General features: G+C 33.8%; 1 protein-coding gene across 1 annotated transcript in view; it reads right to left on the minus strand.

The window, feature by feature from the left end:
* The window catches only part of MED17 (mediator complex subunit 17), a 44,942-nt gene extending 31,798 nt beyond the window's left edge, over nt 1-13,144 (minus strand). Inside the window, exons 1-2 of the mRNA XM_075369372.1 lie at nt 12,992-13,144; nt 11,407-11,592 (exon numbers count right to left, since the gene is read on the minus strand). Of these exons, the coding sequence (XP_075225487.1) occupies nt 11,407-11,592; nt 12,992-13,080 (275 nt within the window). The 5' untranslated portion in view covers nt 13,081-13,144. The remainder of the gene's footprint in view (nt 1-11,406; nt 11,593-12,991) is intronic.
* Nucleotides 13,145-17,379: the final 4,235 nt, after the last annotated feature.

Here is a 17,379-nt window from a genome sequence, read left to right on the forward strand (position 1 = left end):
AAGTTCATGTGGTAACAATGTAAAATCAACAGGGACCCGTCCGATCAAATTATGTAGGATTTGCCTGCATTGGCCTCCACAACAGTGAACATAAGTAAGACTTATTTTTTAACTATTATAATAGCAGTTTAGGAAATATGTTTGCATTCAAAATAAGATCTAAATTAAAAAGTTAGTATTATTTTGGAGATTAAATATCAGTTAATCAATCAAAATAAATCTTTTTTATTTTGTATTTTAAGTACATTCAAAATAAATCATTAAATTAACATTTCAACAAAATCACAAAGAATAGTAAAAGAATTAATTAAATAAAAACAAAATATCATCAAATAATTTCTTGAATTAATCATCAAAAACATGTGTAATTTAATAAAACCAAAATGAATACAATAAAGAAAAAATATATAATATTAAACAAAAAATTATATAAGGATTGCGAAAAAGTGATTCTACAAACAAGTTTTGATAATAAATCTAAACTCCGAATATAAAAAACAATTAAGGTGTTATTAAAAGCTTTTTCAGAACAGACAATTTGTTTAATATCATTGAATAAAACATCTATGCTATTATTTAATACACCAAGCAACTTTTACACGTCTACTCTAAATCTTTTGTTACTGGCCAATATTTATCCGAAGATGAGAGCAGATTTTTTTTATCTATGGTCCAACCTAACTAATTTTTTTTTTTTAAGGGAGAGAATAATCACAACGGTTTCTCAGAATTTTAACTTCAGTCACACAGATTATTTATTTTTCTCCATAATGTATGAAGAATTCATAAGGCCTTAAATGGGAATGAATGTATTTTTATGCATTTGAAATTAAACTTATTATCTGTTTTTACACCATTCTAATTGACTATAAACTGGTATAATAAGCACTACCCCAAACAGCTCCAGAATTTCTTAACTGTATAATCAATTAGCAATATGCAAATCATTCTCATAATTTTGGTATTCTAATTATAATGCTTCCTTGAAGATTTTATAGTTTATACAAGTAAAATATTTTGTTTCCCTATCTTTACCAGAGATGATATTACTAATAATAGTTAGATACAACAAAGAAAGAGTTATCAGTAATAACTAATGTTTAATAACAGCAGGGGCTTGAAAAGTACCATATTTCTATTTATCAAATCTTATAAAAATATAATTTTTATAGAAATTTAACTGAAACCTTGAGCCCTACTTATAACAAATCCCACACCAAAACTACCTAACATGAAACTATAGCTAGCAATTTTCATGTCATTTTAATACATCAAGTCTTGTATCAACATTTAAAATAATAAAATTTTTTCGTTGCATTTGCGTTGATTTAAATACACAGTCACTTTACTGTAAAAATTTAGCAGAGATAAATAATGTGGGTGGGAGACAGATAACAGAGGAAAAGTTACATCTAACGTGGGGTCAAATCTAAGCATCCCAACCCCGTAGGAGAAGACGCGAGAACCTGCCATTGTTGCAAGTGTACCAACTCTAGTGTGGTGAATACTTTTTAATAAGACTAAACAATCTTTGAAGATAGTGCTAACTTAGTCCATTAGAATCACTACCCCAACCACTTGTGAGGGACACAAATGGGGTCACTCGCAGGGACACTTGTGGGGACTTTTGTGAAATCATCCCACTTTTTGTGGGAATGCCCCTAGTGAACACTGATTATGGCCTTTGTGAGTAAGAAAGACCAACCTATAATGGAAAAAACGAGCAGGAAGCGGAGGAGGAAGACCACCATCACCCCTGCACCTGTTAATTCATGTCCTATGTCACCAGAGATGGAGGTCACCTCACCGGATCTTGGCAGACACCAAAGATATGGATAAAGCAAGGAAGAGGAGGCGCCCTCCCAGCAGCAATGATGAGGACAGGGTGGATATAGAAACTGTGTTGGAGGACATTGAGGAGTTACAGGATTTTATGAACTCTATTAAAGAAGGACGACCGGACCTCAAAACAAAAATGGCGAGAGTCCAGAACTGGATTGAAGGCATTACCCCCAGGCTTGGGTTAATTAGAGGAAGGAGCCCTTCGATGAACAGGAATGCACACATTTTGAGGCCGACAAGCTGAGATCAAACAAGTCCTTCAGTCTGGAACGGTTGCATACCTGAAGGTAGTGGTTGAGAGAAGATGGTCTCCTTTGCTGTACAAAAAGACTAAAGAGGAAGAGGGACCTCTGAAGGATGGGGGACAGGGGCAGAGTGCAAATACTGATGTCCATCAGGATCCCACTAGCCTATACTCAAAATACATGAGGATGCTTACATGAGGACCTTCTGCGATTAAGGGACTGTCATGGAACGCACGCATTCCTGGGCAAGTAGCCCAGACAATTGAAGTGGGAAACAGACTCTTCTTGGGGAAACAGAGGAATTAAAGCCTATGGGAGACAGCTATGTTCTTCTGGTGAATGGTGAGGGCATAGACGCAGTAGACCATGTGACGATTGGACTAGACAGGGTTCTCAGTCACGCTGATGACACTTTTGTTTTGGTAGTTCCCAGGGGAAGGCTTGGCAAACTGACCAGGAAAACAGTTGAATTTTGGGCCAGGCAGCACTCACAAGATGTTTTGCTCTGCTTCTTCGGAGAAGCACCACAACCTCAACCAAAACCTCAACCGAAAACAAAGACGGTTGTGTTGAGCCAACCACGCATCACTTATGCCAGCCTGCTGAAACAAGTAAAGACCTCAGTTGGTGAGGAACTGCTCTGTACAGCAGGGATAAGGTGAATATCAAAGTGAAGATGAGAGAAGGTATTGAGGCAATGGCCAATTTGAGGAAAAAAGTGACTGCTGCTGACCTCCCTCAAAGGCTTACTGGTGGAATGATCACATTGCGACCCTGAGAGCAGACGCTACTAGAGCCCAAAGGGCTTTGATTCGAGCCAGAAGGAGGCATCTGGACTATCTTCAGAATGCAAAGGAGACCTACTGTGTGGAAAGAAGGCAACTAAGGGACAGATATGGAAAGCAAAGCAAGGGGCATGGGGCAAGCTTGTTGAAGATATGAATAATAACCCATGGGGGAGGGATATCTCCCATGAGGGAGATACGAATAATAACCCATGAAGATTTGGTAAACGCCTCCCCCTCTTGTCAAGAAGTCAGGCGATGGGGGCAGTCTGAGGTCTCATTCCAGTTGAGAATCTGGATGGGGAGGAGATCCTAGGTGGATTTCCAAGGCCCTTCATGGAAGAAGAGTTGTGCCGGGCAGCCCACAGAATCAGCTGGATGAAGAGTCCGGGGCCCGATGAAATTCCAGGAATCATAGTAAAGAATTTGGCCGACCACCATCCATGGGCGGTCTTGGATTGTATTAATGCTGCTCTGAATAAAAAAGCTTTCTCCTTGATGCTGGAGGGAGTCCAGGCTTGTCCTCATCCCTAAGCCCAAAACTGGAGAACATGAAGAAAAAAAATTTTCAGCTTATCTGTCTGTTGAATTTCCTAGGAAAACTCTACGAAAGGTTGCTCGAGGACCGTATCTGGGCCGAAATTGACTCTACAGGAGGACTTTCCCCGACCCGGTTTGGCTTCGTGAAGGGGCGTTCCACCATCGACGCGGTGCAGTATGTGGTAAATTGGACCAAAGAACGTGCGGCTGGAACCTGGCGCCGACACCAAATTCCCCTAGTGGTGCTCCTCGACGTAGAAAACACGTTTAATAGCGTATCCTGGAGGGTGATCGTCGAGGCTCTTAGAGACAGTGGCCTAAACGACTACATCATAGCAATTGTCAACAGCTACCTCCACGATCGGAGGGTTAATCTGAATACAGAAGAGGAACTAGTAAATTTTGAAATGATGTGAACTACCACAGCCGTTATTGTGGAATTTTGTATATGATGGCGTCCTGAAGATGAAACTACCGGAAGGGGCAGAGGTGGTCGCATATGCCGATGACCTGGCCCTCTTGGTCGCCGGCCACACTGAGCAAGAGGTGGAAGACGTTGCCAGTGCTGCGGTTTAGAGAGTGAGTGAATGGCTGCGGAGGAAGGGCATAAGGCTTGCCTCCTAAAAAGCGGCGACATTGGCGATAGTTGGGAGGCGCCAATTGCAGTGGATATTGATGGAGTAAAGGTATTGGAGCAGTGTAGGGCGAAATACCTCGGTGTTTGGTTAGACCGGTCTGGGCTTTTCACCACCCATCTTCGTGAGGCGGCGGCGAAAAGTGAAAACAACCGTGTGGCACTTGGACGACTGATGATGACATAAAAGGGACCTCGGACCAGCAAGAGGAAGTTACTGGTGACGGTAACGATGTTTTCAGTCATGTACGCCGGTATGGATTATAGCGCTGGACCGACAAAAAAAGCAGCGTCGTGCGACGATTCGGATTTCGGCTGCATACCGCAATATATCGGGAGACGCGGTTGGGGTATCGCAGGCATTCCCACGGTTAAGATCAGAGCCATACGTGTGAACAATGAAGAATGTCGCACGGCAACTGATGGAGTGACAGGGAGCGTGGAATTCCTCCTAGAAGAGTGCATGGAGAGAGTGCATGAAGATGCCTTCAAGATCCGACAAACCCCAGATTGTATCTATTGCGGACAGGTGGACACTCCGCTTCATACTTTTTACGAACGTGACAGATGGGCTGGGAAGCGTAGGCTCGCAGGCCTTGATTGGTTAACACCAGACAATACGGTTGAACACATGCTGAAAATCAGGGAGCAATTGACAGGGTTGTCTGCACTGGTCTCAGGCATCCTACGGACCAAGTTGATGGAGGCTGCGGAATGGGGCTCAGACTGACTGCTCTTCTTGAAGCGATTAGCGCCATCCAACCCCCCAGGATGGATACACGACATGCAAAATTTAGGATATAAGTTACTTTCACTTCAAGCTGGATTGCGTTGTTTCATGTATGTTACCTATTTATATTATTTTATACATTATCTTATATTATCTTTATTTTGCTATTTTGTCTTCATATGTATCTTCCTCAAGAGTGTTGTAATGGAGCTAATTTTCGCTACTGGTTTGAATAGGACTACTGCTCTACTGGCATTAAACCAGAATGTGACACTAAACCTTATCGAAGGTTCACGCTAGGAGGTGAGGATCTCTAGGAGGCGACCTTTTTCTGTTTTTTTCGCTTAATATCATTAGTTTTTACCACTGTTCATGTATGTTAGTTGTAAGAAGATGCCTGTTTCTGTTTCTCTTTTTTGGTACTGTTATATCTGATTATTATGTTTAGCCATGTGCTATAGATGAATACTGACCTCTAGTTATATAGATTTTTGTCCGGTAAACCTTAGTCTCGTATTGAGATTTTACTCTGTCCTATGATGTATACTCTACTGTGACTCCTTTACTGTTTATTTATTGTCTTAGTTTTATATGTTTATTATAATTGTGTTTTCTTATCACATGTTTTGCTTTCATGATATTTGTCATGTAAAGGTGGAACCCTATAAGTGCTTTTCGTAACAGGTGTTTAGGGGGGCTGCTGTATGCCCCATAGGCGAGGCTGTTACTAGTCCTTTTTTGTGATAAAAACAAAAAGAAAAAAGAAGGAAAAGGGGAAAAAAATAACTGGGAGCTGGCTAAAAAAATAATGTAGCCAGACTGGTCGAAACACGGAACCAGGCAGGGCCAGGGAGGTAGCTGTTTTGCTGAGGATGTCATGGCCCGGTCACACACAAGAGTGACTGGATCGGGACCCTCTGATGAAGCATTAAGGACCCTTGAGGTTTAAGGGTGGACGCACAAGGGTCGGGGGGTGTGCATGGGGGCATACTCAGACCCTGACTAGGAGTAGGAATGAGGAGAGTAGTCCACCTGGGGAGAGGCATCACGGCATCCAGAAGCGGAGCTTGTGTTGCTTCAATGAACCAGGAGGGACCCATTGGGAAGGTCCAATGAGTGGACAGTGCTAAAGGGTGTTGGCTAGACATCACCGGGTCACATAAGGTGAACCAAGGTAAAGTCTTCTAGGTGGTTACTGGCTGGCCTTGTGTGGGTAAAAAAAAAAAAAATATTCTATTAGCAAACTGCATATAAATGAATGACAACATTATTTATAGATTAGTTACAATTTTAAATTATGCCGTGTTACCAAAGGGGCCCCTTTAAATTTCTTGAGAAATATCTTTCCCCAACTGATCCAGAGGTTTGATTTTTTTTCTTTAATGCTTCTTAGATTTCAACAATGAAGCTGCAAATTGTCTAAAGCTTTAACAATATTTATAATAATTTCTTTGATATTTTCATTTTTATTTTCCAGAAATTTGTTAATAGCAGTACTGTTTGTATGTGAACACTATTCCAAGTTCTTCATTCGTAATATTTAATTGTAAATGTTCTCTTTTTTTAGGCGCATAATTTATTGTAAGATCTTCTGTTTTAGGATAATATTTTTCCAATCTTGTTTCTAGCTGAGCCATTAATTTCACAAACACAAAAACTAAATCTGACTATCGATTTATTTTTTTCTTTAACTTCATTTATTGACCATATAGTATCTTCTAAAGTAACATTTCCATTGGCAGCTATAACTAGGCTGAATTTACACATTTTTCACTAACACAAAAACTATACAGCAACTTTATTAGATCACTATCTTTACTGACAATTTCAAATGCAACATAAAACTTAATTTTACAGATGAAACAGCTTATCGTCTTTTTAATACATTTTGAACAAGATTTAAGTTAAATCTGACATCTGTAACTGAATGGAAACTAGTATGTGAATGTACATGGTTTATCTTGAACAATAGAATAATACAACAAATTCTTGTCTTTACAGAAGATTGACAATGGCAATTGTGCGAAGTATCATTTATTTATAGTATATGCAACTAAATTTACAATTTATAAAAATAAGAAAGCAATTCAGAGATCAAATCACAAATATACACCAAAATTTGGAACTAGTGTAAACAAACACTACTTTGTTTTGTTATTGCAGCAGCACTGTCCTTGAGCATACTAAAAATAATGTGTGGCACTTGTTATTATGATAAAATGAAACACAATATTATAATTGTTTATAATATTGTAGTAACGTAAAATATAAACTGTTTTTATAAGTTGGTTATCTTTATGTTTCTTATTGATGCTGTGACCTGATCATATCAGAAGACACATGGTACTCACAGATCAAGGGAGGAATATTTTACCCAACCTGGCTGTACAATGGCAGTTCCAAAACACAAAAGGAAAATGGAAAGCTAATAAGAAAAATGGACTATAAGGTGTTTTGACACACTCTTCCTAACTGTATTCTGATTGTAAAAATACATACAAATCATTAAGACTAATAAGTATAATTAATTATAAATTATTTTCTCTATACAAAAATAAAGTAGGTGATTTCTAAATTAAAAGAATTTTTCTTCAAATGCGATAGAAAGTATACCATAAAAACATATTTAAAACTACAAATTCATGGAATGACAAACTGAATTAATTTTAAAAATAAATGATTTAATGACTAACTTCAAAGATATAAAAACTGTAACGTGAGGAAAAGGTAAGATTGCATCAAATAATTACGATGGATGTAAAAAATGCTCAAATTTAAAGATTAGCATAAAATAAAACGAAATGAATAAATAGTTTAAAAGATTGCATCCCATCTTTACAGAAGAAATGTGAAAAGAATAATATAAAAATATGTTTTTTTCCTAATGTGTATGTTGCTAACTGTTCAAGTAATGAACAATAAGTAACCCCCCTTCATGGTCCAATGTGATTAGGATGACATGTGTGACATGTAAATAAGGTGTAATCTTCTACAGACTCTGGCTAACCATTCCTGAGACATGTGATAGTTGAACCCCAACCACCAAAGGAAACCGGTATCCACAGTCTAGTATTCAAATCCACATAAGAGCAACTATTACTAGGATTTGAACCTCAGAATCTTTGACTTTATCAGTTATTGATAACTTATTTGCGATGACAAGTTAACCACTATACCTATATAATGAGATATTTAATTTTTTTAAATAAATTTACTTTTCTTCTACTGACAATTGTTCTCCTTCAAGCTAATCCCACAGAGGTGCAGCAAACGTTTGCCACCACTTCTTCCAATTCTCAAAACATTTGTAGTAAGTATTTTTTGGAATGGCATTAAGTTCACTTGCAATATTTTTTTCTTTATTCAATCTGTAGTGTCAGATGATTGTAATTCTAGTCTCCTAATCCATGCAAACAAGAAAAAGATGCAAGATGGAATGTCTGGAAGACGGAGGCATCAGTATGGTGTTATTTTTGGCTAAATAATCACCAATCACAAGTGTAACTTGTTGGAGCATTATTGTAAAGCAAAATTCAAGAATTTTTGTCAACATTTGAGGTTGATAATTTTCTTCAGATTGCCTCATGAAAACAGCATAAAACTATTTAATTCCGTTTATCGACTGTGATAAGAATTCATAATGAATGATGCCATTGTAATTGGAGAAAAAACAGTAAGAACCTTAATTCGATCAAATTGGCGTGCTCTTTTTGATGTTGGTTCTTCAGGAAGCTTCCACTGAGATGATTAAAGCTTCATTCCAGCATCATAATTGTACATCCATGTTTTTTTATAACACATTTGAGTAATTCTGAGTCATTTACAATGTCAGAAAATAATTGCTCTGTAATGTTTTTGCAATGTTTGTTTTATTGAAAATTCAACAGTTTAGGAACAAATTTTGCTGCTAATTGTTTCATACGCAAAATGTTACGACAAAATCTTCTACACAAACCATAAATGATTCTCACCTCTTCAACAGCTTCTCTAATAGTGATCTGACAATTATTGATCACAATATCACAATATTTTTACTGGTTATGGATGTGTAAGGACGTCCAACCTTTGTTTCAATTTCAACATCTTCACAGCCTTTTTGAAACCATTTGTTCATTCATAAACTTCTGATTTCAACATAACATTTTTGCCAAAAGCCTCCTAAATATCTTCATCACCTCACTGTACTTAATTCCATTTTAATACAAAATTTAATTTAAATCCTTTTGTTCCTTTATTTTCAAACAAAATAAATTACCACTCACAATAATATATGTCAAATTATTTGGCTACCAAATTTGAAATACGCTTCTAATATGACTGAAAAAAATTGACAATTCTACCACAACATGGAAAAAGATTAACTTAGTCAAAAAGACAGCATGCAGAATTAAAAAATTTTCTTTATTTTTTTTTTTATCATGATTTATATACTTATATAAGCAAATTATACAAAAAGCATAAAATATAAATATAAAATTATATAGACATGTTTACCATCTCTACACTAATAAAAATAAAACTTCAGTTTGAACTTTCATTTAATCCAGGTACAGTTGTTTTACATGAAATTTCATTTTATATCAGTGACAATGTAAATATATTTCTTTTAGCATATTTTATAAAAAATGGTTCTGATGAAGCAGAAATTTTTGTAAAAGTGGAGCAAGAAATAGGTTAAACATGCAGGAAAAACACATAATCAGAGAAAAAATTATTTTTTTCCAAACAAGTGAAGTTCATAAAAACTTATTTAAATTAACGACGAAAAAAGATTTTTTCCTCCCATATATGGAAATAAATACCAGAATTCTTCCACTATGTTTCAAGAAAAGTTAATTATTAACCTAGTTGTAATATTGAAGTTATTAATTTATGTAATTGTTTTGTTACTTTATTTATATGATATCAACCTAGTGAGTCACTGTACATATTATGCATGTTCGGATATGTTCATAGTGCATTTGTTCATACAGCTCCATATTTAGCTGGTTACAAATCATCAATTAACGACATCATCCAGTTTTGTTTTTTCTTTCTGTTATCTATTATGAATTTTGTGTGTTTAGTTGCATGTTAAAAATGAAAGTGATGCTATTTTGTTTTCCAGGAACACAGCATTCTACATGATCTGTGTAGTTGTGAATAACATGATTTTATGAATGGGTAGGCAAGACCGGTGGATGTGCTCCATGGAGGTGTACAGAATTTAAACGGTAATGCCAAAATATATTTCAGAACCATCTAAATTACGGTTCTGGAAAATAGTATAGTTATGCTTAGGCAAAGGCCAAGCATCAGTCAAGTTTTGTGAACACAAGTTAGAAATCAACCACAACATTTAAGTGAACTATGTAAGTGAAGTTCATGCTCACAATATCATTAACGATCTGGTGGAAATTGGCTGACCTGATATTACAGTTTAAATCAATGAGAGTATGTTCACACAACAAAAACATAATGTTGGCAATACTGCCTCAGCAGTGGGTCTTCGGCGGTTATTGCTGAGAAAATAAGGAATGTTTTTTTGTCACAGTGCTAGATAGAAGCATTCAATCTTTAATGTCTTTGATAAAAAAATTACACAAAATCAGGATCAACAATTATTTTAGACGAATGGTGGGCATATCAGAGAATTCCAAGCCTGCCAGGAAAATATGTCCACCAAACAGTTAATTATTCACCAAATTTTGTACTCACGAATATGAGCTCATACAGTAACTGTAGAAAATACATGGAAATTAATTAGTAAACCACCATAACAAACCTGTATCAGTCGTACAAATAGAGGAATGATAAGATTCGTATCTTGCAGAGTTCATGTGATGTCAACATCATAGAGATTGTAATTTATTTCAGAAAAACCCCGCTGATATCGCCATTTACTACTAGCCTCCTTAATGAAAGGTAAACAAATACTTTAAAAAACACAATAACTAAAAAATGGGATCAGCCAAAAGACCATCATTTAAAATCATTAATTTTTTTTAACTTCATTAAAAAAATAAAAATAAATTTAATTCACAAAATTTTCAATTATTTTGCAGAACATTATTCTATGGGGTATGATTAAACTAAACCAGTTGAAAACTGCCATTAGTGTCTCTTGACATATAATGGAAGAATATGTAAATACCTCATTTGTTTGTTTCTGCATTATTCAAAGCTAAAAATAAATTCTTAACCTGGAGATTAAAATATCAAATATAATAATGTTTATTAATTTTTGTACAATATATAGTTAAAATGAAATGTAATTTTCAGCAATTACAAATAAAATATGCATAAAAATATTTATATTTCAATTTTAAAAATAACAGTTATAAAACTAATAGCCAGAAATTTTACATCACACTTCAAGAAAACCATCCATCACATAAAAATGAGCTTCTTATCTTCTATTAGAAGATGTAAATTGGACACAATGTTGAACAGTCACTCATTTACTTGTCCTAATTAGCTCACAAATTTTAATCAAGATTTTTTGCTTTCCAACGTGAAATTATATTACAATCCAAAGTAAAACATAAAATCTAAAAAGAAAAATAATCATTTAAAAAATTAATGGCTGCTGGTGTGGTAGGACAGATAAAATTACTTTATTATAAATGAATATTCTCAAAGCAAATTTACCTGAGTTTATTTCGAACCGAATCCCATGGCCAAAGAGAAGATTGGAATGATGCAGAATCTTTTGAAGTGCCTTCATCATCACTTTTGTCAATATTATCACCTGTATCTTTCTTGTCTTCATAAGCAGCTTTTGAAAAATCAATTTTCTGGGCCAATTTGGCAAGACTTTCTGACATAGACAAAGGCCTAGCAAACAAGAGAAATAAATAACATGACCTGAAAAATGATGTTTTGTTTAATTCTATCATGTTACATTATTCATTAAAGACAATCAGTATGGTTTAGTAAACATTTTTATAGTATAAAAAAAATTATACAATCAAAGCCTCCTCTAAAGTAAAGCCTCCTCTAAAACCTACCATTTAAAGTACCTTCTGATCATTTAATTTTTATGATAATAGTGATTTTTAATAATAAATACTTATGAAGTGAATTCTATTACATATAATTACAGACAATGTGCAACTACACCTACTATTTATTTAATAAAGAAACATTGACACTACAATGTTCTGATTCAATAAAACACAAACTCTAATATCACACAAATTATAGAAAAATAATAGTTCTACTATCAGTATCTCATAATAAATTAAAAAAAAGACAATAACAGAGATAATAAATGAGTTAAACCAACCAACAAAATGTGTTAGTTACAAGCAGTTCCATCTGAATATGCAGCTACTAACAGAAAAACAATGTTTGCCAATTCCAGTACTATACAAGACAATCAACATTGTATTCATTATTGTGTATGTCACTTAATGTTTCAACATTCTAAAACTAAAAAAAAAAAACTGCTATAAAGAACATATGTTAAAATGAGAGAGACCTAAGACCTATTCTAAAAAACTATACCAACAAATTGACACTACAAACTTCATTGTGCACGATAATAAAGGAAATTTAAGAAAACTTAAATAAAGTAAGTGTGTAACAAATAAATATGATGAAAATATGTTCACTGATCTATAAGTATGTGTAATTTTATAAGCAGAATGAATGTTACTTCTATTAAACAAATATGACCTAAAAATGTGCAGAGAACCTTCTATTTTATTTCACATATAGAAAGAAATGAGCAGATGAATTAAATGATTACATACTGAAATTGATATCCATGTGAAACAAGTGTAATCATTTTTGGTTAGGTAAATAAAAAATAAAAAAAGTCATTTAAAAAATGGTGTAAATGAAATTATAGTTTTAACAAATATTTATTTTTTATTTTTATGTTTCTTGTAACAGTCCAACAGATAGATGTTCTGGGGTAGAATTTAACCCAAAAGTTTATTAAAGTCCAGTTAAAATTAAGGAGTTAGCACCAAAATCATAATAAAAGTAATTAAAATAAACCCAGATCATATGATATATAAAAAAGTATGTAAATGAGAAAATTCATTTAACCTCTTAACCATATCCTTTTGTAGGTTCTAGAATTAAGTTTAAAAAAGTCAGAGAACATGAGTTTAAATAAACCTCCAGTTATAGACTTTGCAATCCCTCTATCGAACTAGAACTTCAGAACTGATTCACAAACTCTGAAAACATTATATTATGTAAGAATGCTATAAAATTTACTTACTGTTGATATATTTCTTGTCCATCATACGTAATTTCTTGAATTTGATTTTCAATTGGCGCTTCGACAGAGATATTTACAGAATACGCCATCTTCCCGCAACCGGTGATTACAGAACACTCCGACAGTCGAATGACGCCGTAAACGTTATACAGTTAAGCAAAAAAGTAAACAAGATTCCAACCCACTTACATCTGATTAATTGCGATGTACAGCTGATCGACTGCCCACCAATTTTAAAGATGAAAGGAAGTTTTTCCTTAGTTTTTAAAACCAAGAACTTTTCGGGTGCCTTTTTTGTTTTATATGCAGCCTTTAGTTAATGCTTAAAATACACATATGACTAAAACGTACGCACTACAACATTAACGTTATTTGCAATACAATTATAGTCCAATTAAAAAGACTTGTTTCACATGGATACCCCATTTCAATATGTAATCATTTTTTTAAGATGCTCACTGCTTTAGTTAAAATTAAAAGTACTGATGTCAAGTGATGTTACTATTAACATAATTTTATTGCTATTAGTAAAAAATGGGTGAATAAGTAGTGTATTCAGTAATACACCAAATTTATATTAGTTTAAGATTGAAGATACACCACTAAAATTAAAAAGAATTGACAAAATTAGACCTGTGCAATCTGCCATTGTTTTCCTAATGAATTTCTGGTAATGACAAGTCGGGGAATGTTGGTAACATTGGTTACAGAGTTTAGAGGTTATGGTGGATTGTTTGTTGTAAATTAACGTGAAATATTTTTGTAATATGTCTTGTCAGTTCAAAACAGTAGCTAGTATAGTTGATGTTGATAAAGTAAAAGATTATCTATTTTGTTCCAGTGAACAAAGACCAGGCGAGTGTGTGTTCTTAATATAATTTTATAGCTTGTTTTTATATTTTTGGAAAAAATCGTAGTTTGCGGTTTCAATATGTTGTAACAAGAAGGTTGAGGTATTTAACCTCATTGTATTGAATAACCATTGTTTGTTGTAATCTTATTGTATTTAACTAAACATACTAACGATACAGTAGGTGAATTTAAGTTATTTTTATGGCTTAAATGTTAAAAGATATGTTCGCCGTCTTAAATGAAGAGTTTGTTAAATTTAACATTTAATTCTATATTGTGTTAGTTATCTAGTTTTAACTTCAATTTTGGTAATTTAGTGATAATTATATATCCATATGTTCGATCGTGTGTATTAAGTAATTAAATTTATAAATTATTCTCACAATTTTCTACCAGTTCCCTCCTGTGAACTTGCATTTATTAACGCTAAATACTGTATGTGTGCTTAGTCATTGTTACTTGCTCAGTTTTGATTATTCAGGCCTATTTGATTCTCCCAAGTGTTATATAATATTTTGATAAATTTAGACTTATAATTTTTTTTCTTTTGTCTTGTTGGTACCTTCATTATGATACCATTTTATCATGTTTTTCTTGCACTAATGTGATTAATTTGAAAAAGCACAAGCACTCACTGATTTGGTTAACAATAATTCTTCAATCCCACTGCTAGAAAGATGAAATTTGGCATCGTTATGCTATAGTTGATCACGACAAAAAGTATTTTAATTAAAATTCATAAAGTTTTAATTATTTAATCACGTTTATTGTTTATAAGAATTGAAACAGCTAGAAATTGGAAATTCATAAAGTTTTAATTATTTAATCACGTTTATTGTTTATAAGAATTGAAACAGCTAGAAATTGGAAAACTGACATCCTTGGTGAGTAAGACACTGCTGTGAAGGAAATTTTTTTGCTCGCGTCGCAAAGACCAAGAAGGAGCATGAACTGACCTATATACATGAATAGTTAAGCCTTAGATGAAATCAAGTCAATTTTAATTTTCCCTTTTTCAAGTAGTTGGTGAGCTGAAATTTTTTATAGTTAAAGGGATCTTTACGAAAATTTAACAATAATTACTTTGATTAACTACCCATTAGGGATTGATATAACTAAAAGAACTTGAAAAGAGGTGCCGAGAACAGGACAGCTGAAAGCTAGACATCTAATGTAGATGTTCCCCTTTGCTGGTAAGTTACCACTAAGAAGGGGTTTTTTTCACACTTGCCTACAAAAGAGTGCAAATTGACCTATAAAAAAAAACCATAATTCTTTTATTTATTTAACAGCTATATAGCTTAAGTGTAGCATAGCTATTTGATAGATAGTCTTTAGAAAAGTAATGAAACGTTATTCTGATTAACAACCACATAAGGAATTAAGCCAAAAAAAAGGAAAGCTGGAAATTGTAACCCGGTGTGGATTTTTTCCATAGATAGTAAGAAATTCTACTAAGAAAGCATTTTTCCTCACTCATCCCTATGGCTTTGAAAAGGTATAAACTGATTTTTAAAACTAGTGTATGTTGCTCCAGTTGGAATGCAATGTTAAAATTTTTCAAAAACATTTACTCCTGTAATTCTCAGATATAATATTTGTCTTTGTTTAAGAATCTTCTTTAAAACAGCCCTAAAATTGTTTGTTAATTAATGCTTAAGGTAACCAGATGCTTATTGTAAGGTTAATTTTAACCTTGGATGACCATTCACTTTGTTAAAAGATTGTAGTAATTATAGTAGAAGAAAATTACACAAGTCAAGATTTTGGTTCAGCATGAAGAATTTATAAGTTTGCCTACAAGTCTGTAACAATTTTAGACTACATTTTGTCTCATGCAAAATGTAGAAGATGGTCAAGTTTCTTGTGATGACTTGAAGTTGAATTTAGAAGAAATTCTAGAAAGTCTAAAACACTCATGGACAATTTTACAAGGTGATTTTCAAACAGAAAAAACTGCATAATACAAATTTAAAATATATATAAATTTGTGGCAAGTGTACAGATTATCACAACAATAATGGCAAATATTGTACAAGGAACATTTCATACTGGTAAAGTGTTGTGAAATAATCGGCCAAAAGGACAGGTACATAGTTAAAGGATGGTTTATAGAAAATAGAAGAATTTGGCACCTATATGCAGTCATTCAAGATACAGTTCAAAACAAGGTGAAACAGGATTTCATTTATAGTGATTTATTTCAGAATTTTCCTTTACACCATTGTTATGAAAATAATGTGCAAAAAATTGTTTTTGTATTTCAATTTTAGGTTATGTTTTGAAAGTGTTAAAAAAGCATTATGTGAAGAATAATATCGTTACTTAAATTAGCTTTTTATACATTCCATTCACAGATCATACTTCAGTTTGACTAACCTAATAAATTGCATAGTATAAAAATTATTTTTGATCATAGATTTATATATATATAAACTTATATTTCCCCTAATACGTTTTTTTGTAATTGAGATAAATGGATGTGGTTTGCATCATTCTTACTTGTACCAAGGGGCTACTTCAAAGCATGTATATTTCACTCTTTTTGATTTTTGGATGGAGGGCAACTCAAAAATTTCAAATGAGACCAGTGATCATTTTAAAGAGCTCAATGAGACAGGAAAAATATACAATTAAAATTAAATTCAATTGCCCAATCCAAAATGGTAGCCAATAATATGATTGTTTAAAATAGAACTATGGTTATATATGCTCCCCCTTAATTTTTTTTGTTATTTGAGGTATCCTAATTTTCTATTTGGAAATCTTCTCTGATAAGAAAAGTTTTAGTAAGCCCCAATTTAGAGTACAAGGGTAAGTCAATTATTATCCGCAATGTAGTTATAAATTTTATTGCAATACAAATAGGAAACTTACATGTACATCATTTTTCAACATTCGGTTGGGCTGCGAGCTAGGAATGCACCGCTTCTTTCACTGTTCGTCTGAGGTAAATCGACAGCCCCTTAATGCCTCTTTGAGTGGACTAAACAAGTGGTAATCAGAAGGAGCAAGATCAGGACTACACAGAGGATGATACCTTTCGACACCATTTGCTTCGAATTGCAGGCTTAAGCTTAGCATTAAGCATCTCACTGTAGCGCGCTGTTTATTGTTGTGCCCCTTTCCTCATAATGTTCCAGTACTGAGCCTTGTGAGTCCCAAAAAACCGTAAGCATCAGTTTTCCTGCAGATGGTTGGGTCTTGAACGTTTTTTGCAAGGCGAATTTGGATGTTTCCATTCCATACTCTGCCGTTTACTCTCCGGCTCGTAATGATGGATACCATGTTTCGTTAGCAGTGATGATTCTGTCTAAGAAGATGTCCTGTTCATTACCATAGCGATCCAAATGTTTTTGGAAGATGTAAACGGTCATCCAGCTCGTTTGTCATGCATAACACTTGTGCGGCCATTTTTGGATTTTTCAATCCATTCGTAGACACTACGTTGTGGCAACATGCTGTTTCTGTACTGTACCAAAAGTACACAACAGTACTATCAACATAAACAAAAATATAACTAAATTGCGGATAAT

This window comes from Lycorma delicatula, chromosome 6 (assembly GCF_047948215.1).
Source record: "Lycorma delicatula isolate Av1 chromosome 6, ASM4794821v1, whole genome shotgun sequence".
NCBI classification, from domain to species: domain Eukaryota; kingdom Metazoa; phylum Arthropoda; class Insecta; order Hemiptera; family Fulgoridae; genus Lycorma; species Lycorma delicatula.